Here is a 23,510-nt window from a genome sequence, read left to right as displayed (position 1 = left end):
CGGGTCCTCCTGACGGACACTGCAGACGTGCTGACCACGGGTCCTCCTGACGGACACGCAGACGTGCTGACCACGGGTTCTCCTGACGGACACTGCAGACGTGCTGACCACGGGTTCTCCTGACGGACACTGCGGACGTGCTGACCACGGGTTCTCCTGACGGACACTGCGGACGTGCTGACCACGGGTTCTCCTGACGGACACTGCGGACGTGCTGACCACGGGTTCTCCTGACGGACACGCAGACGTGCTGACCACGGGTCCTCCTGACGGACACTGCGGACGTGCTGACCACGGGTCCTCCTGACGGACACTGCAGACGTGCTGACCACGGGTCCTCATGCCGGACACTGCAGACGTGCTGACCACGGGTCCTCCTGACGGACACTGCAGACGTGCTGACCACGGGTCCTCCTGACGGACACGCAGACGTGCTGACCACGGGTTCTCCTGACGGACACTGCAGACATGCTGACCACGGGTTCTCCTGACGGACACTGCGGACGTGCTGACCACGGGTTCTCCTGACGGACACGCAGACGTGCTGACCACGGGTTCTCCTGACGGACACGCAGACAGTGCGGACGTGCTGACCACGGGTCCTCCTGACGGACAGTGCGGACGTGCTGACCACGGGTTCTCATGCCGGACACTGCAGACGTGCTGACCACGGGTTCTCCTGACGGACACGCAGACGTGCTGACCACGGGTTCTCCTGACGGACACTGCAGACGTGCTGACCACGGGTTCTCATGCCGGACACTGCAGACGTGCTGACCACGGGTTCTCCTGACGGACACGCAGACGTGCTGACCACGGGTTCTCCTGACGGACACGCAGACGTGTTGACCACGGGTTCTCCTGACGGACACGCAGACGTGCTGACCACGGGTCCTCCTGACGGACACGCAGACATGCTGACCACGGGTTCTCCTGACGGACACGCAGACGTGCTGACCACGGGTTCTCCTGACGGACACGCAGACGTGCTGACCACGGGTTCTCCTGACGGACACGCAGACGTGCTGACCACGGGTTCTCCTGACGGACACGCAGACGTGCTGACCACGGGTTCTCCTGACGGACACGCAGACGTGCTGACCACGGGTTCTCCTGACGGACACGCAGACGTGCTGACCACGGGTCCTCCTGACGGACACGCAGACGTGCTGACCACGGGTTCTCCTGACGGACACGCAGACGTGCTGACCACGGGTTCTCCTGACGGACACGCAGACGTGCTGACCACGGGTTCTCCTGACGGACACGCAGACGTGTTGACCACGGGTTCTCCTGACGGACACGCAGACGTGCTGACCACGGGTTCTCCTGACGGACACGCAGACGTGCTGACCACGGGTCCTCCTGACGGACACGCAGACGTGCTGCAGGTGTGGGTGGCTCGTTGCCTTTTTCGGTAGTCACAGCAGTCTAGTAAGAGCACCTGAAATGCAGGGACCACGTGTCATGTGGCTTTCCTGGAGAACTAAACCCTCAGATCACTTCTGATGTAAGCTCTTACCATGATTCTTCTTTCAGATCCATTCAAAGAACGTGCATTTCTTTTTTAAAAAATCTTATTTTATTTTTTCTCAATTTTTTAAAAACATTTTCCATGTTTATAAAAATATCCCATCATAATGCCCTCCCTCCCCCCACTTTCCCCTTTGAAATTCCATTCTCCATCATATCACCTCCCCATCTCAATAAGTCTCTCTTTTATTTTGATGTGATCTTTCCCTCCTCTTACAATGGTCTTATATAGGTAGAAACGTGCATTTCTTTTCTTTTATTAAAATTTTTATTAGCATTTTCCATGATTATAAAAAAAAATCCCATGGTAATTCCCTCCTTCCACCCCCCCCCCTCACTTTCCCCTTTGAAATTCCATTCTCCATCATATTACCTCCCCATTACAATCATTGTAATTACATATATACAATATCAACCTATTAAGTATCCTCCTCCCTTCCTTTCTCTACCCTTTATGTCTCCTTTTTAACATACTGGCCTCTACTATTAAGTATTTTCATTCTCACGCAGAAGCCCAGTCATCTGTAGCTAGGATCCACATATGAGAGAGAACATGTGGCGCTTGGCCTTCTGGGCCTGGGTTACCTCACTTAGTATAATCCTTTCCAGGTCCATCCATTTTTCTGCAAATTTCATAATTTCATTTTTGTTTACCGCTGAGTAGAACTCCATTGTATAAATGTGCCACATCTTCATTATCCACTCATCAGTTGAGGAACATCTAGGCTGGTTCCATTTCCCAGCTATTGTAAATTGAGCAGCAATAAACATGGTTGAGCACGTGATACGTGCATTTCTTTTCTTTTTTTTTTTTTTTTTTTTTTTGGTTTTTCAAGGCAGGGTCTCACTCTGGCTCAGGCTGACCTGGAATTCACTATAGTCTCAGGGTGGCCTTGAACTCACGGCGATCCTCCTACCTCTGCCTCCCGAGTGCTGGGATTAAAGGCGTGCGCCACCACGCCCAGCTCATTTCTTAAAGCAAAATTGTTATGGGGGCTGGGAAGATGGCCTGGTAGTTAAAGGCCCTTGCTTGTGAGGCTGCCAGCCTAGGCTCAACCCCAAGCCACCCATGCAAACCCTGGCACAAGTATCTGGTGTTCATTTGCAGTGGAACTGGTTTGTGTACACGTGCGCGTGCACACACGCACACACACACACACACATTAAATATTTTTGTAAAAACCTCAGTTCTTATAAATTATGACAGAGGTAATAAGTTTTAGGAATCATCACAGTGCTTTAAGGGTGTTGGAATCATAAGTACAAAGAAAAAGTTTTCTTCTGAGTCTAAATTTTCGATTGAGATTATGCATCCTTTTTTAGGAAGAAAACATAGAAGGGGAAGTGTATTTAGTGTTTTCTTTTTAGTGTAAAGAATCCGTCCCATCATTTGGGCACTGTATACAGTATTAACTTTGTTAGAGAATAAAGTTGCAGTGCTTCCTGAACTACTATTAATAAAGAATTCATTAGAGGTCATTAGTAAAATTTTCTTTTTTTTTTAGTAAAATTTTAATCAGTAACTTACAAGGATGCCTTTTCTGTTTTCTATAAACTACTCTTTCCGTTAATAAGAATTTAAATATCAGATACCAACAGAGTAGATGACAGCATCTTAAAATAGGCCTATAAACTTATGTTTAGAAACACAATACGTTTTTAAATTTCTCTGGGGTTGTACCATTATTATTTCCAAATATGGGAGGCTTCCTGTAGATGAAAAGGAAGCCTGGTGCTTGGTTCTTGTCAAGGAGGAGCTGTGCTGTGGAGGTTGGGTGAAGAATATCTTTGCTTTTGTGCAGTATTTAGAAGGACAACTTTCTCCTTATGCCTCTCCATCTCCTTTCTTTACATTTCATGAATATCCATGGTGTTGTCTTTTCATTTTCACTCCAACTTTACAAAAAGAGAAAAGATAACTTTTCAATGTTCTTTTAAAAATTTGAGTAGAAGCCGGGCGTAGTGGCGTACGCCGTTAATCCCAGCACTCAGGAGGCAGAGATAGGAGGATCACCATGAGTTCGAGGCCACCCTGAGACTCCGTAGTGAATTCCAGGTCAGCCTGGGCTAGAGTGAGACCCTACCTAGAAAGACCACCAAAAAAAAAAAAAAAAAAAAATGAGCAGATTCTCCCCATCATAAGACATAAATTAGACCTATATGAAGTATAGTTTTTATTTACTTTTATTTTGGTTCCTATTTTTAATATATTGATTTTCTATTTGTAAAAAATGTCTTATTAACTATATGCCCCTGGAGTTACAATATTAATACAAAAGATAGGAAAGTGCTCTCATCAGAGTAGTTTGAATTTGTTAATGGAATTTGTATAAAACAAGCTGTAATATTTTGAACACCAGTATATTTTGTAAAGGCCGCTTGGCTCTTTCCTTCACCCTTCACTTCCCCAATAATGCTTGCTGGACGCGGTGTGTCAGAACACGCTGGCTTCCGTGCCCACGTCGTCGTTTCAGATGGCGCGTACTTGTACACGTCATTCTTTCCACTAAACCCGACTAACTGCTGTCTGTCTTAGCTTCTGTGAAGGTATTGTGGTTAGGTATACACGTATCTTCAAACTTAAATACTGGGGCCAAAGGAAACTTTTCACTTAGCACTTTATAAATCTTACATCTTTTTGAGCAGTGGAGAAGGACAACTATCAATCATTTCAAAAGTTTTTAAAGAAGTTGTACACGGTTGCAAAATCCTAGCATTTTGGACATTTTTGGAGGTCCTTATTAAAAAATAAGGTGTGCTTGTAAAACAGCCATTGTTAAACATTTCTGATTTGTCGTCATTTCATTAACATTTCATCCACATGGCTGTTAAGGAGCAGTTAAAGCCTTACTACCTGGGACGAGTCACGCTGTCTGCTCGACCACCGCGAAGCAGCAGCGGTGTGCTGAGCCGGGTCCTCGTAAGTGCGCCCGCGTGTGTGGGCCGCAGGCCACTCAGGAGGGGCGCTGCATCCTTTCCGTTATCTCATGACTTGAGCTTGTTCTAAGAAACTTGCATTGAATGATGCTTTGCACAGACTTCAAAATAAAACAGTTATGTTTGCTGTATAAGCATTTAGTTATGTTGTGCTTTTCACTGATGCACTGAAAGTTCAAGATGAAATTTGCAAACATAGATTAAAAATTGGCCAGTAAGAGGTGAGCTGCACCAAAATAAAAACCTCACTTAAGAAGCGTGCATTTACTTTGAGGGTTGGTTTGCTTGTTCGTTCTTTCGTTCTTTCTTCCCTTCTTCTTTCTTCTGTGTGAGGGGTCAGCTTTCCTTCGGTGAGATTCCTTTCTTTGGTGTATGGTCGTGTTATCTGCGCTCTTGGATTGTAACAAGGAGGGTCTGTGATTGGGAGATGCAGCCGTCCTGCGTCTCAAGTGTCTGTTTTGTCTGGACTTTCCTCGTGCAGCATTCTTGTGCAAAAATTTCAAGGCTTTCGTCTGGAGCACTGGGTCAAAGGATATGTCTCTTTGAAGGGTAGACAGGAGGGTTTTTTTTTTATGTTTTATTCACTAAGTAGTATTTCACTTTACATCAAAGAAGAGCAGCAGCCTTTGAGAACCCACCGTAGTGGCAGTTTAGTATGTGGGGTGTTTTTCTTTTGAGGCTTTGCTTAAATATAATGTTTCCTCAGGTTTTTCAGTGCAGATGAAGATGCTTAGCTATCAAATCAAAGAAAAAGCAGTGACTAAATCTACATGTTAGCTTGTAGGATAGCTTTATACTGTGAAAACAACCTGTGTTTTTCAGTGTACTGTGCTGGAAGTTTCCTAGACACGCATTTGAGAAAAGAGTTGAGGAGGAGCCTCAGAGCCCTTGAGGTTGTGGTGGCGGCACTCTTGCCGTTCTGAGGAGACGCAGGGACTAGAGGTTGGGAAGCCCGCGTCCTCCGGGGAACTAGGCAGCCTGTAACGGGTGATGGTGGGAGCGTGTCACATGAGTGCGGAGGGAGAGGAGATGGGGAAATACCAGAACCTCAAGCGATGAGAGACGTTTAGACTAAGGCTACAAGGCAAGGCTATTTCTGCACTTTTTGCGTAGGTTAATCAGTAAACGCATCATGTACTAGTAACACTAATCTTACAGGGAGGAATTCCTTGTATATTTAGATAATTGTACTTCACATTCTTGTCACATGACATATTCTGAGGCATATGGATTAATATTAATTTTATGTTTATAAAAAGGTTTTGTGCTTATATAAGCATGCCTTGAAACTACTGAAAAACTGTCTAAATAGAATTAAAGTAGAAAAGTGTCTACTCTTCATAATAGCATAATAGTTTTAAAGCAAGCACAACTGGCCCTTACATCCCATTTCACAAATAAAGATCATTAAACCAGTCAGATCACTTACATGTACAATTATTTCTAGGTAAAATTCTAGCGAGCAATGCAGAAATTTTTCCTAAAATAGATCCCCAGTTAAAATTATAATAAAATCGTAGTTGAATTTTCAAAAGGATTAAATAAGTTATATTGCATATTATTAGACTGTATGAAACTTACGCTTTTAAGATGTTACAAAGGAAATAAATTTTAAAAATATTTTCTATATGTACACACAAGAGCCACCCAAACTCAAAATAGAGAATATCTATGTTTAAATTGGAAGAACAGAAGATCTTTCCTCCACAGCATTCAGCTATCTCTATTATCTGTGATTCTTCAGCAATTAAAGCAGATTTATTTTCTTCTTTGTTCCTGTTTGAAATACTTGAACAATACTGAAGAATTGAACTGACTGGAATGTTTTATCTTTCAAAAGCTTTGAAATTCTGTGTACCAATTAGCAAAATCCAGTAAAGGTTTAAACTGTTAATAGCCGCAGCATCCTTAATGCGTAGACCTGTCGTGGGCGAGGGCTGTGTAACAGTGCTCCATTGCGTGTCTCGAGGGGGTAACTGTTTCACTTCTTTTCTGGCTCTTCTACCTGCTGCGTGTGGAAATTCTGTGTAGTACTTGACACTCTGCAGGAATTTAAAATTCTTCAGTGTTACTACATTGGAGCTTTGGCTTATAGAATTGATGATATCTTATTTATTTGGATTTATATAAAAGTTTGTTGTCATGTTCTAAAGACACCTACATGTGAAAATACATTATCAGTCTTTTAGTCTGCGATAAATTTGAAGTGTCTAAGCTGTCTGTTATCTTTGCAAGTTGCTTGTCTGCGTTTTTCATTTAATTGACCATAATAAGCTAACCATTATGATACTAATAGCCGCCGCCTCATGCTTTGTTTTGTACTGCACCTGAATATAAGTGGCTTGGGTTTGGTTTTGCTTTGCTTTTGATCCTCTTGGGAGTAGAGAGAAGTTTGTTTTTTGTTACAGATTTTAATTGGCCAGTTTGATGGAGAAAAGAGTAAAATAAAAAGTTTTCAAGTCACGCAGCATTATGTTGTTAAAGGCTCATGTCCATCGTTTTATGATCAGTTCTCAAGGAAGGTGGGGTGAGGGCAGAGTGGGCGCGGCCTGTGGGCCAGCCGGCCGGCCCCGTCTCCGCGCCGCGTGTCCGCGCCGAGGCACAGCAGAGGGAAGAGCCGCGCAGGCCTGGCCGTGTGCTCAAGCAGCCATCCGCAACCTTGGTTCTGCCCCGGGTCTCACTTTGTACGGCGCAGCCTCAGCTGTGACTGCGCTCTCTCCAGGCTGTGGACACTCCAGCTGGCAGACCTTACAGACAGCACAGAGACGTGGAGGCTTACGGAATTAAATGTGCTGCACTGCCACCAAACTGCTGCTTTTTTTAGCCATACTTCTCTAGAAATGAGTGAAGAGGTTTTTTGTTCAGTTGATGTTTCATGTTAATAATGCTAACAGCTTTCAATATATTGCATGTTAGTTAATGAAGGTTGTTAAAATTTTTCATGCTTCCTTAGACATAAACAATTTTAGTTTTCTCTAAGTAACGCATGGGACACAGAGAGACACCAAAATGTTGGACCGAGAGTGCTAATTTAAACTGGAGAGCCAAGGCTCTGATTATGCTGCTCATTTGCATCTGTTGTATAGTGATTGCTTAGTGTGCAGTGTTGTAATTAAAAATCCATCCATGACGAAATTCTAAGGCTAATTGAATAGTTTGAAATTTGACATATCTAGAATTAAAACCAGGCTTCTAGATTAGTGATCATTATAATAAAGCGCACATGCCAGGGCTTCCTGTGGCTGGAAGATTCAGGTGTCACAGCTCCTCTGAAGCTGGTGGTGGTTTTCAGCTGAGACTACTCGTAGTGTTTATGAAGATCTATAAAAAGAGTTTTCTTTTTTATAATGAAAAATGTCCCTGCGCTTTTCCCATTCATTCATGTATTACCTGTTTTGCGCACTGGTAGGCCCTGGGAAAACAGTGAACAAAACACATCTTCCTGTTTAGGGCATATTTTCATGTGTGAACAGATACCAATTTTATAAAAATTCAGATGAGTTTCACAGATTAATGAATGTCACCAAAAAGATAAAAATAAAAAAAGCTAGGTGTTTTAATCCTCGCACTTGGGAGGCAGAGGAAGGAGGGGTGCCTTGAGGTCAGGGCCACCCTAAGACTACATAGTGAATTCCAAGTCAGCTTGGGCTAGAGAGAAGACCTTACCTCAAAAAACCAAACCAAAGCAATAAGGTAGGTGATAGGGTAGAGATCAGCTGGGGGGGGGGAGGTATTTACATGGATGGTCAGGAAGCCCTCTTTGAAGTGCTGTGACATGGAAAGTGGAGTATGAAGGAGGGGGAGGAAGCAGCCCATGAGGGCAGAGGAGGAAGTGTAAACCAGCTATTTGCAGTCAAGGGACACAAGAAAACTGTGACATGAGAAAGGGGGAAAGTAGAACAAATTGAATCAGAGATTTTGGTAGAGGCTAGGCCAAGTAGAAAACCCATAAGGTTCTTGATAACTTTGAATTCTATTGTACTTATAATGGGTAGCCATTATAGGGTTTTCAGTAGATTTACTGATGGAGAAAAATCTGGAAATTACTTAGTTATTACCATAAAGTTTACTTCAGAAAACTCAAAGGGAGTAATTTTTGGTTTGTTACCACTTTTAGTTACTCAGGTATACTGTTCAGTATTCAAGAAATAACTTTTATACGTTTCATGCTTTTTTCCTGGATTTTTTTAATCTTTGCATTTTAGATTTTGTATGTGGTGTAGCATGCGAACACACACTACCAGCGAATTCACTCATGAAACCCAATCTACAATTGAGTACCCGGGTCTTCACCCACGTAACACGCTCCACCATCGAGTTCCCGGGGTTTCACTCATGTAACACGCTCCACCATCGAGTACCCAGGACTTCACCCATGTAACACGCTCCACCATCGAGTTCCCGGGGTTTCACTCATGTAACACGCTCCACCATCGAGTACCCGGGACTTCACCCATGTAACACGCTCCACCATCGAGTACCCGGGACTTCACCCATGTAACACGCTCCACCATCGAGTTCCCGGGGCTTCACCCATGTAACACACTCCACCATCGAGTACCTGGGACTTCACTCATGTAACACGCTCCACCATCGAGTACCCGGAACTTCACCCATGTAACATGCTCCAGCATCGAGTTCCCGGGGTTTCACTCATGTAACACGCTCCACCATCGAGTACCCGGGACTTCACCCATGTAACACGCTCCACCATCGAGTACCTGGGACTTCACTCATGTAACACGCTCCACCATCGAGTACCCGGGACTTCACCCATGTAACACGCTCCACCATCGAGTACCCGGGACTTCACTCATGTAACACGCTCCACCATCAAGTTCCCGGGGTTTCACTCATGTAACACGCTCAACCATCGAGTTCCCGGGGTTTCACCCATGTAACACGCTCCACCATCGAGTACCCGGGACTTCCCCATGTAACACGCTCCACCATCGAGTACCCGGGACTTCACCCATGTAACACGCTCCACCATCGAGTACCCGGGGCTTCACCCATGTAACACGCTCCACCATCGAGTTCCCGTGACTTCACCCATGTAACACGCTCCACCGAGTACCCGGGACTTCACCCATGTAACACGCTCCACCATCGAGTACCCGGGACTTCACCCATGTAACACGCTCCACCATCGAGTACCCGGCACTTCACCCATGTAACACGCTCCACCATCGAGTTCCCGGGACTTCACCCATGTAACACGCTCCACCATCGAGTATCGGGACTTCACCCATGTAACACGCTCCACCATCGAGTATCGGGACTTCACCCATGTAACACGCTCCACCGAGTACCCAGGGTTTCACTCATGTAACACGCTCCACCATCGAGTACCCGGGACTTCACCCATGTAACACGCTCCACCATCGAGTATCGGGACTTCACCCATGTAACACGCTCCACCATCGAGTACCCGGGGCTTCACCCATGTAACACGCTCCACCATCGAGTACCCGGGACTTCACCCATGTAACACGCTCCACCATCGAGTACCCGGGACTTCACCCATGTAACACGCTCCACCATCGAGTACCCGGGGCTTCACCCATGTAACACGCTCCACCATCGAGTACCCGGGGCTTCACCCATGTAACACGCTCCACCATCGAGTACCCGGGGCTTCACCCATGTAACACGCTCCACCATCGAGTACCCGGGACTTCACCCATGTAACACGCTCCACCATCGAGTACCCGGGACTTCACCCATGTAACACGCTCCACCATCGAGTACCCGGGACTTCACCCATGTAACACGCTCCACCATCGAGTACCCGGGGCTTCACCCATGTAACACGCTCCACCATCGAGTTCCCGGGGCTTCACTCATGTAACACGCTCCACCATCGAGTTCCCGGGACTTCACTCATGTAACACGCTCCACCATCGAGTTCCCGGGACTTCACTCATGTAACACGCTCCACCATCGAGTTCCCGGGACTTCACTCATGTAACACGCTCCACCATCGAGTTCCCGGGACTTCACTCATGTAACACGCTCCACCATCGAGTTCCCGGGACTTCACCCATGTAACACGCTCCACCATCGAGTTCCCGGGGCTTCACTCATGTAACACGCTCCACCATCGAGTACCCGGGGCTTCACTCATGTAACACGCTCCACCATCGAGTTCCCGGGGCTTCACCCATGTAACACGCTCCACCATTGAGGACCCAGCACTACCTTCACTCATGTCAACACACTTTACCATCGAGCTGTACCTCTGTGAGATTTTGTTTTGATAAAGACCATATTGGGACCTAGCTTAGTAGATTTTTTTCCTTTCTAATTTCCCGCTCCCAAAGCTCCCTCCTCCCCGCGCAGCACGTGCGAACTAGATGCTTGTCTGTAAGTGGTTCAGGAAGATAAGCTGCTGTCCACCGAGTAGGTGCTGATAAGTTTCCCGGGCTCTGAGCTGTGCCCCTGGTTGACGCCGCACTGTTGCGGCTCTGGCCCTCCTTGTGAAGCTTGTGTCTTCGCGGCCGGGAGCCGCTCCTCTCGTGACTGCTCCTCCTGCAGACGTGACGAATGATCATGTCCTCGCTGGCAGCCGGTGTGCTCCGCCCGTCTCATCTCCTTTCCCTCTCTCTCTTTCTCCTTCTTTACCCTCTCGCTCTGGCCGGAGTCTCTGTGGGTCATTGTTCCTTTCTTTCTGTACTCCCTGCATGCTTTGTTCCCTTTGCTGATCTCTCCTTTCCCCTGCTTCCACACCTGCTTCTTTTGCCCTGTTCTTTCCATACTTGATTTCTTTTCCCAACCCCCCGAGGAGCTGCATCAGATGAGCTTTTTGCGTAGTTTTTTCTTTCTTTGCCTTATTTTCCCTTTTATAAGTATATAGATTTTTTTTTTTTAGAGAAACTAGCTGGGAGAAGAAATACTGTGATTTGTATATTAATACATTATTTGCAGTTTTCACCCTGGTAAAAACAACAGCATAGTGGAAAGATTGATTGGGATACTTGTAGATACAGCCTTTAGATCATTAACCCTCTCTTTGACAACCTCAAATAAGTGATTTAACTTCTATTTATAAAATATAACCTTATTTTATAATATTAAAATAATGCACTTTAGGGCTAGAGAGATGGCTTAGCAGTTAAGCGCTTGCCTGTGAAGCCTGAGGACCCCGGTTCGAAGCTCAATTCTCCAGGTCCCACATTAGCCACATGCACAAGGTGCACACGCGTCTGGAGTTCGTTTGTAGTGGCTGGAGGCCCTGGTGCGTCCATTCTCTCTATCTGCCTTTTTCTCTCTCTGTCACTCAAATAAATGAAAATAAACAACAACAAAAAAATAATGCATTTTAAAATTTTATTGAAAGTTAATTGAATATGTCTTACTTCTGTCTGTCGTTAAGTAAAGTTCTTTTCCTCCCTTGCCTTCTTCCTTGGAGATGGTAACGGGAGGCTCGCTTCTGCCGCGCCAGCACGAATGCCTGCCGTGCCGCTCGGGGTGGCTTGTTCACGAGTGTGTCCTCATGCCTCGTTCCACCGCCCGCCCTCCTCCACCTTCCCCTGGCCTCTCCTGCACTCATAACCTGCACATGCACGCACGTAGCGGTTTAGATCTGGGTTCTGAATGTTTAAGAACTTGTATTTGGGGCTGGAGAGGTGGCTTAGTGGTTAAGCACTTGCCTGAGAAGCCTAAGGATCCTGGTTCGAGGCTCGATTCCCCAGGACCCACGTTAGCCACATGCACAAGGGGGCGCACGCGTCTGGACTTCTTTTGCAGTGGCTGGAAGCCCTGGTGCGCCCATTCTCTCTCTGTCTCCCTCTTCCTCTTTCTCTCTCTGTCTGTCACTCCCAAATAAAAAAAAAATTTAAAAAAAACTTGTATTTGCCTTTCTGAGTCTTGCACACTTCTGTTTACATAATGTACATACTGGCATTTGTTTCTAGGAAGCAGTCATGGTTCCACTTTCTTATGGTGGCCGAGGACACCTTGAGTCTGTGCATATGATGGTTTCTAGCGGGCTCCTTGGGGTCTGACCTCGTGGATCAGTGTACATGCAACAGGGACAGCGTGACCTCTTCCTGTCGAGCACTGTGCTGGGCTGCAGTGCTGAGAAGGCACCTCGCCTCGCCCGCGTTTTGGGGGCTGCTTTCGGGAGTGTCGTGTGGCCTGGAGGTGTGTGGATCGCAGTCTTTTCATGTTGAGATGTCCTTCTGTTCCTGGTTTCTTTAGGGTTGTATCGTTTGTTGAACTTTGTCAAAGGCCTTTCTGCTTCAGTTGAGATTAGCATAGGATTTTTGTTCTTACCTTTTTACCTGCTGTCTGTATTATACTTACTGACTTGTCTATGTTGAGCCAGCCAACCTTGCATCCTTGAAATGAAAGCAACTTGGTCATGTATGATGATCTTCCTCATATGTTCTTGAATTCGGTTTGCAAGAGAATTACCAAGAATTGTGCACGTGTCCATCGGAAACTGGTCTGCAGGGCTCCCGTCGTGTGGCGCCCTCCTCCGGTTGGGCAGCGGGATGGCGCTGACTGTAGCGTGCGCTCCCTTAAGGCTTGTTGAGGAATATTAGCATTTGCTCTCCCGTAAGGCTTGTTGAGGAATATTAGCATTTGCTCTCCCTTAAGGCTTGTTGAGGAATATTAGCATTTGCGCTCCCGTAAGGCTTGTTGGCGGAGCTGTGGAGATGAGGGAGCAGTGGACACAGCCTTCACTGCAAGCCACCCTCACAAAGCCAGACACAAAGTCGTACGAGCACTTGGCTTTCTTTCTTTCTTTTTTTTTTTTTCCCCCAGCATGAAGAGGCTATGATGTTCCCATACACACATGAAATAAAGAGAAAAAGAGTAAGAGGGGAAGCCCAGTTTGGCGGGTGGGGGGTAATAGGATGAAGTGTTAGAGCAGAGTCTTTCTGCGTCTTGATGATTGGAGGCTGCCGGTGAGGGCGTGGTGGGTGGGGTCACAAGAACTGGTGGTTTACACCTGTTTTGCTCGGGTACCCAGCATCTCACTTCAGTACCTTGCCTCCTTTGCACCAGGGGCCTCTGCTGGCCACACTGAGGTTTGCAGCTTGTGGTCTGGGCAGGTTCTCTTCTCACTGCCAAGATGCCCTGTATCATACCCACTGGGGTGGCAGGTGTTCTAGCTCGGAGGTGTCGCCCAGGTGTGTTGGGGGTGTGGGGAGCAATCACAGCACTGAAGTCTGTACAGGCGGACAGCTTGTCTTCAGCTTTCAAGATCTCCTAAGGCTGAGCAGCCTGAGAAGGGATGCGCTTCAGAACCCTTGGGTGGGGCCAGCAAGGGGCCGATCCACAGCTCCGGAGGCTGCTTCGCCTCTGACGTGAGCCCGGCTGTCCAGCTGCAGTGCCGTTCCTTGTCGGCTGCCGTCTGCAGAGGTCTTCCTTTCCCTGGGCATCTCACTACCTGAGCTGAGCTCCTGCAGCCTGGGCTCTTCAGCTTGTCAGCGCCTCGTCCTGACCCTCGGCCTCCTAAAGCTGCATCCCAGGGTTGGTGTTGCCCCGAGGCCTGTGATAGGTTACGTTCAGTAGGTCTGTGACTTGCGGATCTTTTCCCCCAGAGCAGCTCGGTTTTAAACAATCGGTTGCTTCTCCAAGTCATGTACGTAACAGAATGGGCTTTCTCCACTGCAGTCCCACCTTCTGGCCAAGTCACCATCTTGCCTGCGCTACTGGGAAGCACAGGGCTTGACGTTGTTTGCCTGGGTCACTTCCCTCCAGTGCATTGCCCTGCTCCCGGCCCTCTCGGCTCGCGCGCCCACCGCTGCCTTCGTCCTCGCCCCCCTTCGCACTGCTAGTCTGCGCTCTCACAGAAGTAGCGTCTGCGCTTCTACCCAGTGGTCTTATCTGGGAACCTAGACGCTCTTAAATGTTGCTGCTGCTAAAAGTACAGCCTCGCGCCGTCTCTCTTCTGTGCTGGAGACTGAACTCGGGTCCCTGCAGGCGTTAGGCAAGTGTTGCTGCGCCCTCAGCACAGTTTATCTTGGCGCACGCTCCACGCACAGCTGGAAAGAGGATGTATTTGCCGGGCTTCAGAATTTACATTCCGTAAATCGTAATTAAAATTTTAGTTTGGAAATCCATAGTGATACTTCTCTCTACATGTTCTGTCAGTTCAGAATGAGAGTGTTGACATCTTTACTCTAACTTATGTCCTCACTCCATTATTTGGATCTTCATTTTTTATTTTTAGGGTTTTTTTTTTTTACTTTTATTATTTATTTTAAGTTTTATTTATTTGAGAGAGCCAGAAAGAGACAAAGAGAATGAGTGCACCAGGGCCTCTAGACACATGCACCCGCTTGTGCAGGCTTACATAGGCCCCGGGGAATCAAACCTGGGTCCTTTGGCTTTGCAGGCAAACACCTTAACCACTAAGCCATCCCTCCAGCCCTTATTTTCAGTTTTTGCTTCACTGATTTTAAATCTCTACTGTTAGGTGCATAAAGAATGAAGATTATTATGTGTCATTCATAAGTTGCTGTTTTGTCCTCAAATGTGATCCTTTTTTTAAATTATCTTCCTCTTTTCTTCCCTTTGCAGCACTTGCTATAGGGATTGCGTATGCATTCTTGCTTTTCCCTTTTTTTTCCTGAGGTAGGATCTCACTTGAGCTCATGCTTATGTCATTTCAGGGTGGCCTCAAGTCACAGTGATCCTCCTACCTCTGCCTCCCAGGTGTTGGGATTAAAAGCGTGCACATGCGCCACCACACCCTGCTTAACTTTTCATTATTGTGGTGCTTATCCTTCATTGTCTACCTGACTGGTCACCTGGTCATGTATGTGGTGTTGTAAGCAAAGCTTATTGGGCCATTCTGGTGGAAGATCAGAAGCACAGAATACCAAGAAAAATATCCACAGGAGGTTTAGCCTGGACATTTCAGAGAGGAACAAGGACTAACTTGGGTACTGTCGTAAAGTGTTTCATATTGTCTTCAAGTATTCACCTGTGTCTTGAGAACTTGAGTGAGGCTGAATTCAAAGTAATGGATTCATTTGTTTGGTGGAGGAAATTTCAAGACAATAGAATTTAGGCTGTTTTTTGCCTACTGTTCTTACCCACCCTGCAGTGAGAGAGAGAGGGCAGTAAGAAGAGTCAAATGAGAAAAGTGTCCAGTTTAGATTTAAGTTGTGTGCATTTAAGTTGCAGGTACTGTGAGTGCCCAGAAACCAGTTACAGCGGCTAAGAAACCTGCCCCATTTTAAAGAAACATCAGAAAAGATCAGATGGACTTGTTCAGGATAATAGGACCAGAGAGGAACATCATACTCTGCAGTAGAGCAATAACAAAGCTGCTCTGAAGGCAAGACCCACCCACCAAAGGCTCCCGCCTCGTGAAAACGCAAACTCACTTGAAGAGAGAGAGCTGGCCGGGCGTGGTGGCACTCACCTCTAATCCAAGCACTCAGGAGGCAGAGGTTGGAGGATCTCTGTGAGTTTAGAGCCGACCTGAGACTCCATAGTGAATTCCAGGTCAGCCTGGGCTAGAGTGAGACATTACCTTGAAAAATGAAAAAAGAAAAGAAAAGAGAGAAGGAGCTGAAACTGGGAATACTCTTGCAGGGGTCCCCGCTTGAAAACAGCTGCCTGGGGAAGTGTTTCCTCAGCTGTGCATGCGCGTGTGTAGGAGGGCGAGACTGCATCTCGAGTTTGCAGCAGAACGTGGCTGCTACCCACAGGTGCCATTGTCATCCTCACGCAAAAATAAGACAGGCTCATGAAGCTCTGGCCCAGGCTGACCTGGAACTCACTCTGTGGTCTCAGGGTGGCCTTGAACTCACAGCCATCCTCCTACCTCTGCCTCTGGAATGCTGGGACTAAAGGCGTGCGCCATCATGCCTGGCTATATCATTTTTTAAAATGTGGCATTTAGTCACAAAATGGCTTCTTACAGGTTTATTTTGGGTATACCATGTTTAATTATGAGCTACTATACCAGAAAAAAAGATTTTTTTTTCTACACTTATCACAAGGTCCATAGCGAACATCCAACAGTAAAAGACAGATGAACAAGGGACAAGAGAAAATAGCAAATTAAGTTTGTCAAAATTTCAAAACACAGGTGGTTTCATACCAAAGACCCAGGGAAAACTGAGGGTTTTTGTTTGTCTTTTTAAGTAGGGTCTCCCTCTAGCTCAGGCTGACCTGGAATTTACTACGTAGTCTCAGGCTGGCCTCAAACTCATGGCAGTCTTCCTGCCTCTGCCTCTTGAGTGCTGGGATTAAAGGCATGTATCACCAGGCCTGACTTTAAAACTGAGAATTTTTATGCTTTGGTTCAACAAAAAAAAAAAAAAAAGACAGTTGTGTAGAAGTAGGAACAGAAAGGTTGTGCTGTAAAGTTGTAGATGGAATTGAAAATTGAAGACTCTGTGCTGGATCAACTCTTAGGGTGGATGTCTCTGGAATGAGAGCTATAAAAACTACATTCAGAGAAGGCAGATCAGGAAGATCAGAGAAGAGGGTGGCCCAGGAGGAGGTCAGAGACTGACTTCTCAAAGGCTGCTAGTTTGGGGTTATATGCTAAGTAGAATGTTCTGAGTCCCAACTTCACAAAATGAAATTCCATGAAGTCAAATTTCTGAATGTATTTTATTCCTACACAGTCACGAAGCAGTTGCACATCTGTATCATGTTCCAGAATTACAGTTTTGAGCAGTTAGATTTTAAGTTGTTTCATTGTATTCTTATTTCTTCTGGCAGTAGCTCTTATATTAGCTTTAAGCTGGGTCACTCTCGAGGAAATTTTGCTAACATTTTGTTGTTGCCTCAAAGAGTATAAAGAGAAATTGGCCACTAATGTGCTTATTAGCAATGTGAAAATTTACCTCCTTTTAAAAAAGCAATTATATATCAAAGAGACTGGAAGGTTTTATAACACTTATCTCAGTTTGTTGGGATGAACTATAAGAACAAAGTATGGGAATGAGCTATGGGAAAGAACAGTGGAATATGTCTTACAGACCTTACAGAGTACTTTTTGAAGAGTATTGCTGTGAGATGATTTCTAAATTCCTGACTTGTAACTTGCCCTGAAGCTGATCTTACCCCATGAATCCATCTGCCTAAAGCAGTGTGGCTAGGCTTCTCTGCCTCGGTTTACCTGTGGCCTGACCAGCACAGATGGTCAGTATTGATGAGCAATGCTCAGAGCTGCTGACCGATCACACGCTGCGCTCTTTGCCCATTCCCCGGGGCCTGGTTGGGCTCTTGGCCAGAGCAGGGGAGAGCTGCAGGGGAGAGCTGAGCGTGCCGTTGAGGACAGCACGGTCAGGAACAGGCTGCCCCAGCCCTGTGGAAGAGGACAGGCGGCTTTAGTGGGAGTGCACTTGTGAGCGCTGGTGGAGCGTGAGCTCTGTCTGCATCGGCAGAGCCCCGCCGCTCTGAACTCTTCCTTTAGCCAGCATTTACGGACTACCCAGGGCTGGAAGTGCCTCGCCCCTTGCTCAGGGGATGCTCACTTGTTCACGGATTACTGGTTTTTAGCTGTTGAGTAAAAACACCAATGAGTGCCTGGGAGCGAGAGCCACCGCTGCAGGCGTGTCAGCTCAGCACACGCAGGGGCTCGCCCGTGCTCCGAAGGACTCCAGCGGTCCGTGTTCTCTCCCCTTGGGCTCTGCTGTAGACGCAGCTAGGCCGCTCTCGGCTAAGTGACCCCAAGAGTTTATTTCCTACCCATCAGGCTCTGCCCCTAGAAGCAAGTGTTCCCCTCTGGAATAGTTAGCTGCCAGGGTTGGTTTCTGTGATTCCAGGGCTGTGCACCCTGTTAGGCACTGGTTAATTGTAGTTTTATCTTAATTAAAATTAATTAAGTTACTATGATTTTCATTAAAGTACTTAAAAAGCACAATAATTCTTAAAGACAGCTTTACGTTGCTGGGATGATCATCCAAAGCAGACACGGTTTTGGGGAGGAACAGGATTTATTTGAGCTTCTAGATTGAGGGGGAGTTCCGTAGCTGACAGAAGAAGCTGGCTCCCGTTTGTCAGTCCAAGCAGAGACACTCCAAGCAGCCAGCAGCACAAGCAGACACAGCCGGGCAGCCAGCCGCAGGGACCTGCCAAAGCTTGGACTGCTCGGCATTCCTCGTGGCTGGAAGTCAGACCCGCCCCAAACACACCTTAGGGCTTTTTAAGTATTTATTACTGTAATGAAAATCATAGTAACATAATTCTAAGACATTCTTATAGCCCAGGCTGGACTAGATCTCACGACCCTCTTTCCTTAGCTATTGTTACAGGCATGTGTCAGCTGACAGGAAGTCAGTGTTACGTATCTGAGTGTTTTTCTTCAGCATATTTCCCGGCCGACCCCGAACATAAACATAGCTGTCAGATTGAGATCAGATTTAGCTGCGCAAGAAACTTAAATGCAATCACTCATAGCCTACTGTGGAGGAAGCTTGTGTATGAAGTGTCACCCCTAATGTTTTAATGTGTGCTCTGTTGATCCATATGCATGCAATTTGGTTAATTTACTACCAGAAGGCCTGGTTAAAAAGAAATATTTGGCTGTAAGAGCTCCAGCAAAAATTCCCTGAAAAAATGCAAAAACTTCATTTATTTCTTTATAACAAGTGCAAACCGATAAGGTTAAGTAGGTGAGGCAACCGGAAGTAATTACTAAGACCAGGGGCATTTTTGTGGTTTAATAAAGGCAGAAGCTAATTATTCAGTTTTTATTTAAGTGAAATGGTGCCAAAAAGGAGGTTCCTGCAGAGCAGCTGCACTCCTTTACCGCTACCCTCATTTACCAGACAGGCAACTGTCACAAACAAAAATTGTAAACTTCATATATAGCCACAAAAGTAAGGAGGCTTTTGTTTGGAGTGCACACAGAATTTCTTTATACAAATCAACGGGCAGATGACAGATAATGATGAAAAGTTGATTCTTTGAAGTCATAATAATCAATGAAACGTGTGAAATTCTGGTATTGATATGAGAGCAGCCAGCAAGGCCTACATCCTGGGTGGTTGGTTACAAGAAGCTTGCTGGCGTGTTTTTGTGCATTTTGATACCAACTTCTCATTGCTTGTTCCTTACTTCCTTTGTTAAAAAAGGGAGAAAAAAATTAAGTCACACAAGATAATGGGATGGTTAGCTGAATTACAATTTTTGTTCAGAACACTAAACTTCCTCCCTTAAGTGGATCAGATACAGATCAATCCAGGATCTACAGTTGGAAGAGGTGGGCTGGAGTGGTGTTTTGGTCATAATGCCTTAGCCCATGAATCATAGCTGACCTATACTATTTCATAAAAAAGCATTTTGTGAGTGAAAGCGTATGTCTGAAATGATGTTAGGATAATAACATACTGCAGTAATAGAAGTCAGAGTTTCATTCTTAACTAAACTGTTACAAATTTTAAAATTCAACAAATCCATATACATGATCTATATATTGGGTTATGTACTTTATTAGAATTTATAGATAATCTTAACTAGTGAGTCAAGTTTCTTCAAGTGTCCCCTTGAATGTTTGTCATTATTTATCAGTTATTTATTTTACCAAAGAGAAATCTGTAAAAAACATTACTGTAATCTCCAACACATTTTTTTTTATTTTTTATTTTAGAGAGAGAATTGACTTAGCAGGGTCTCAGCCACTGCGTTCTAACTCCAGATACTTGTGCCACCTATTGGGCATATGCAGTCTTGTGCTTGCCTCACCTTTATGCATCTGGCTTATGTGGGATCTGGATTGTTGAACTTGGGTCCTTAGGCTTTGCAGGCAAGTGCCTTAAACACTAAGCCATCTTTCTGGCCCTCAACTCATTTTTAAAATAAAAATAGGTTTTAGAGAGAGCACAGATAATCAGTATTTCATAAGTAGAAATAGATAGAGAATGCCATTAATTCAACATAGTTTAATTTGCAGATATTTTATTTACATATAGTTCGTGAAAGTTGAGTCACAGGTAACTCATTCATTGTGAAGTTAGAAAGAAAAGTATTGAAGACAGTTCAGCATAGCGCCTAATAGATTTTTTTTTTTCAAGTGTTACGTTGTTTTACTAGAATCTTGCAGTAAGCACTTTAGGCCCATTGAAATGTCTGTTGGAAACATGTTCTTATGTCATTAGCTGAAGCTGTGCAGGTGAAGTGATAACAATAGTGTCATGCATTTTGCTAGTGTGAGAAATCTGTGTGAGTGTGTCTGCAGGGACCAGGGCTTTCAGGCTTCTGTGCCCCTGAGGTGTCAGGTGTGTGAGGGACGCCAAGCCTTTTTCTTCTGCCTTTGGCAGCAGCTCAGCTGGACTGTAGGACCTGAACACGGCTTCTGCAGACAGAGTACTTCTACATGGGACAGCCAGGCTTCACAATGCAGGAACTCATTGCGCAGATGGTTTGAATTGGGGGCATATGTCAACATATAAGTGCCATAATTTGAACAGATATGAAAGATTGATAATTACGAATTCAAACTCTAAAGAGCTTAGCAACATTTTGCAAACACTAATTTGAAGATTTTCCATCCTAAAATGAATTATGTCATTTTCTACTTTTCAATAAAATTCAAAACACATGATTTCATTGTTTCAAAGCTTTATTGTATGTTTTAGTTTGCTGTATGTATCACAATATAGAAGTATATAAAGACAGAGTTAATATTCCCAGCACTCTCATTTTCCTGAGGTAATGTTTCATACAGGTAAAGAAGAATAAAATATCATAGGTCAATCTGTTAGGAGCTCAGCTCAGAATAGAGAAGTTACTGTGGAATGCGGAGAAGTTGCCTTACCCTTTAATTCTGTGGCATGCTAATAATAAACTGTAAGGAAAGCGCAGTTACTAACCTAACAATTCGTAATACTAAATAAGAATTAACATTAAAGTGGTGTGTGGTGTGGGTGCAGTGCAGCCTATGGTGCTGAAGATTGAAACCCGTTCCTTGTGTGTCCGAAGCTGACGCTTCACCCTCCACCTCCTAAAACACACTAAGACTTAAGATTGTATCTGAAGTTCAGCCTGGCAATTAGAACTTACCAGTTATGGGCTGGGGACGTGGCTTAGCACGTTTACCTGCATTTACCTGCGAAGCCTAAGGACTCCAGTTTGATTCCCCCAGGACCCACATAGGCCAGATGCACAAGGGGTTCATTTGCAGTAGCTGGAGGCCCTGGTGTGCCCATTCTCTCTTTCTCTCTGCCTCTTCCTCTCTCAAATAAGTAAAGAAATAATTTTTTAAAAAAGAAATTACCAGTTAAAGTTTACATTCATAATTTAAATTCTGTACCTATTATGCGTTGTTTTCATTTTTTATCCCAGTTGTAAGTTTATCTTCATGTTATCCTAGATGTGAGAGAACTAACATACAGATGTGTATCAGAAATCCGTATTTGTATAAATGTTTATGTGGATGACTCTGTGATTTCCCTAAGTAGATAAGCTGGTGAAAGACCAAGTTGGGCAGAGGACTGGCTGGAGTAGGAGGGACGTGAAGGGTGTGTTCTTGAAGGTGGAGAGTGCGTTAGCTGAGGAGGAGCTAAGGTGTTCTGGGTCACACGCAGATGAACGAACTGCGCAGAAAGTCTGCACTGGAGCGCACGGCACTGGAAGAGAAGGCCACAAAACGAGTGGTTTTCGCTAGATTCTAGAAGCTGGTACAATTTTATTCTTTTTCTTGGTTTTAAGCAGTTACTTGGGTTAATAGATGAACTTGTTTTCCCTTTCTGGCATGTTGCAGATTGAATCCAAGGCTTCACACATGCTAGGCAAGTGTCCTGCCACTGAGCCATATCCCAAGTATACAAATGATGTCGTTGGCCCTGCTATGATTCTAATGTGATTTTGCCTTAGTAGAATAAAATATTACTAGGTGGAGCTTTAAACTCTTGGTTACTTTATTGTTTTGTGCCCTGATTACTACCATGTGACCACCATAATTCTGTAAGTTCCCCAATCTAGCATTTGTTATGGGATTAAAGTGTAGACTGAGTTTGAAAAGGTACGATTGTTGTCATTTCTCATTCTGCAAAAGTTGTGCAACTTCTAGCTTATCTTTACAGATTAGGTTTGTGTCAGTTCACCAAGGTAACCAAAAATGGAATAGTAAATTCCTGGAGTTGACTTGTTCCCCAAAGTGTCAGATGTCCCTCTGAAGTAACGTCTGTCTTCCTGTGAGCAGTTCGACCTAGAAACCGCTTGTCATCGTTGTTGTTGGTCTTTGTTTTTCTCTTTAGGATTTAGTCACTTCACTGCCTTTTCTTTTACTATCTCCTTACATTTTATCTTGTCTGATCAGTTATATCTGCTCACCAAATAAAAGCATATGGTCTGCAAGTTTTTACACAAGCTGTGCTGGCTTGGGAAGAGGTGGCAGGAGGATCTGAAGTTCAACATCATCCTTGGTTCCGTAGTGAGTTCAAGGCCATGCGTGAGCCCCCGTCCCACAATGAGAAACGGCCATGTGGGGCCGCATGTGTGGTGGGGGTTGAACACCTGCCTGCACGCACTGGCCCGTGGCTTCCGACTGTCCTCAGCAGAGAGGCCTTTTTATGACTCCTTTCCTACTGTTTCCCTTCACGGCTTCTCAAACTTCGCGTGTACATCAGTTGACATCATAAAATCTCAAGGCGGTAGTGAAATAGGCCAAGACGCGTCCTCCAGCTCGCAACCCTCAAAGTGTGTGGGTACGGGAACAGCGAGGGCACGGTGGTTGGCGTGCGGGCTGTGAAGCATGTCTACTTGTTTTTCCTCAGGACATCACCACACTAACTGGTGTTCCAGAGGAGCATATCAAGACCAGGAGGGTCAGAATCTTTGTTCCTGCTCGCAATAACATGCAGTCCGGAGTGAACAACACGAAGAAATGGAAGATGGAATTTGATACTAGGGAGAGATGGGAGAACCCTTTGATGGGCTGGGCATCAACGTGAGTACTTGGGCTTGACATGAATCTTGTCTTCAGCTTTTTCAGTATAGACTTCTCATTTGACAATCCTGATTTTCAAACTTATAGAGGTATCACTGTAATAAAAACATAGACATAGTATTTTTATAAATTTACATAATTATTCGTGTATTAGTTATTCATACAC

General features: G+C 45.3%; 1 protein-coding gene across 1 annotated transcript in view; it reads left to right on the top strand.

Annotated features, from left to right (window-relative positions):
• The window catches only part of Ndufs4 (NADH:ubiquinone oxidoreductase subunit S4), a 74,506-nt gene that overhangs the window by 32,343 nt on the left and 18,653 nt on the right, over window positions 1–23,510 (top strand). Inside the window, exon 3 of the mRNA XM_004664946.2 lies at window positions 23,172–23,344. Within this exon, the coding sequence (XP_004665003.1) occupies window positions 23,172–23,344 (173 nt within the window). The remainder of the gene's footprint in view (window positions 1–23,171; window positions 23,345–23,510) is intronic.

Source organism: Jaculus jaculus, chromosome 20, assembly GCF_020740685.1.
Source record: "Jaculus jaculus isolate mJacJac1 chromosome 20, mJacJac1.mat.Y.cur, whole genome shotgun sequence".
In the NCBI taxonomy this organism is placed as follows: domain Eukaryota; kingdom Metazoa; phylum Chordata; class Mammalia; order Rodentia; family Dipodidae; genus Jaculus; species Jaculus jaculus.
Note: the sequence above shows the minus strand (reverse complement) of the source record. Positions and strands in the feature narration are given on the sequence as shown.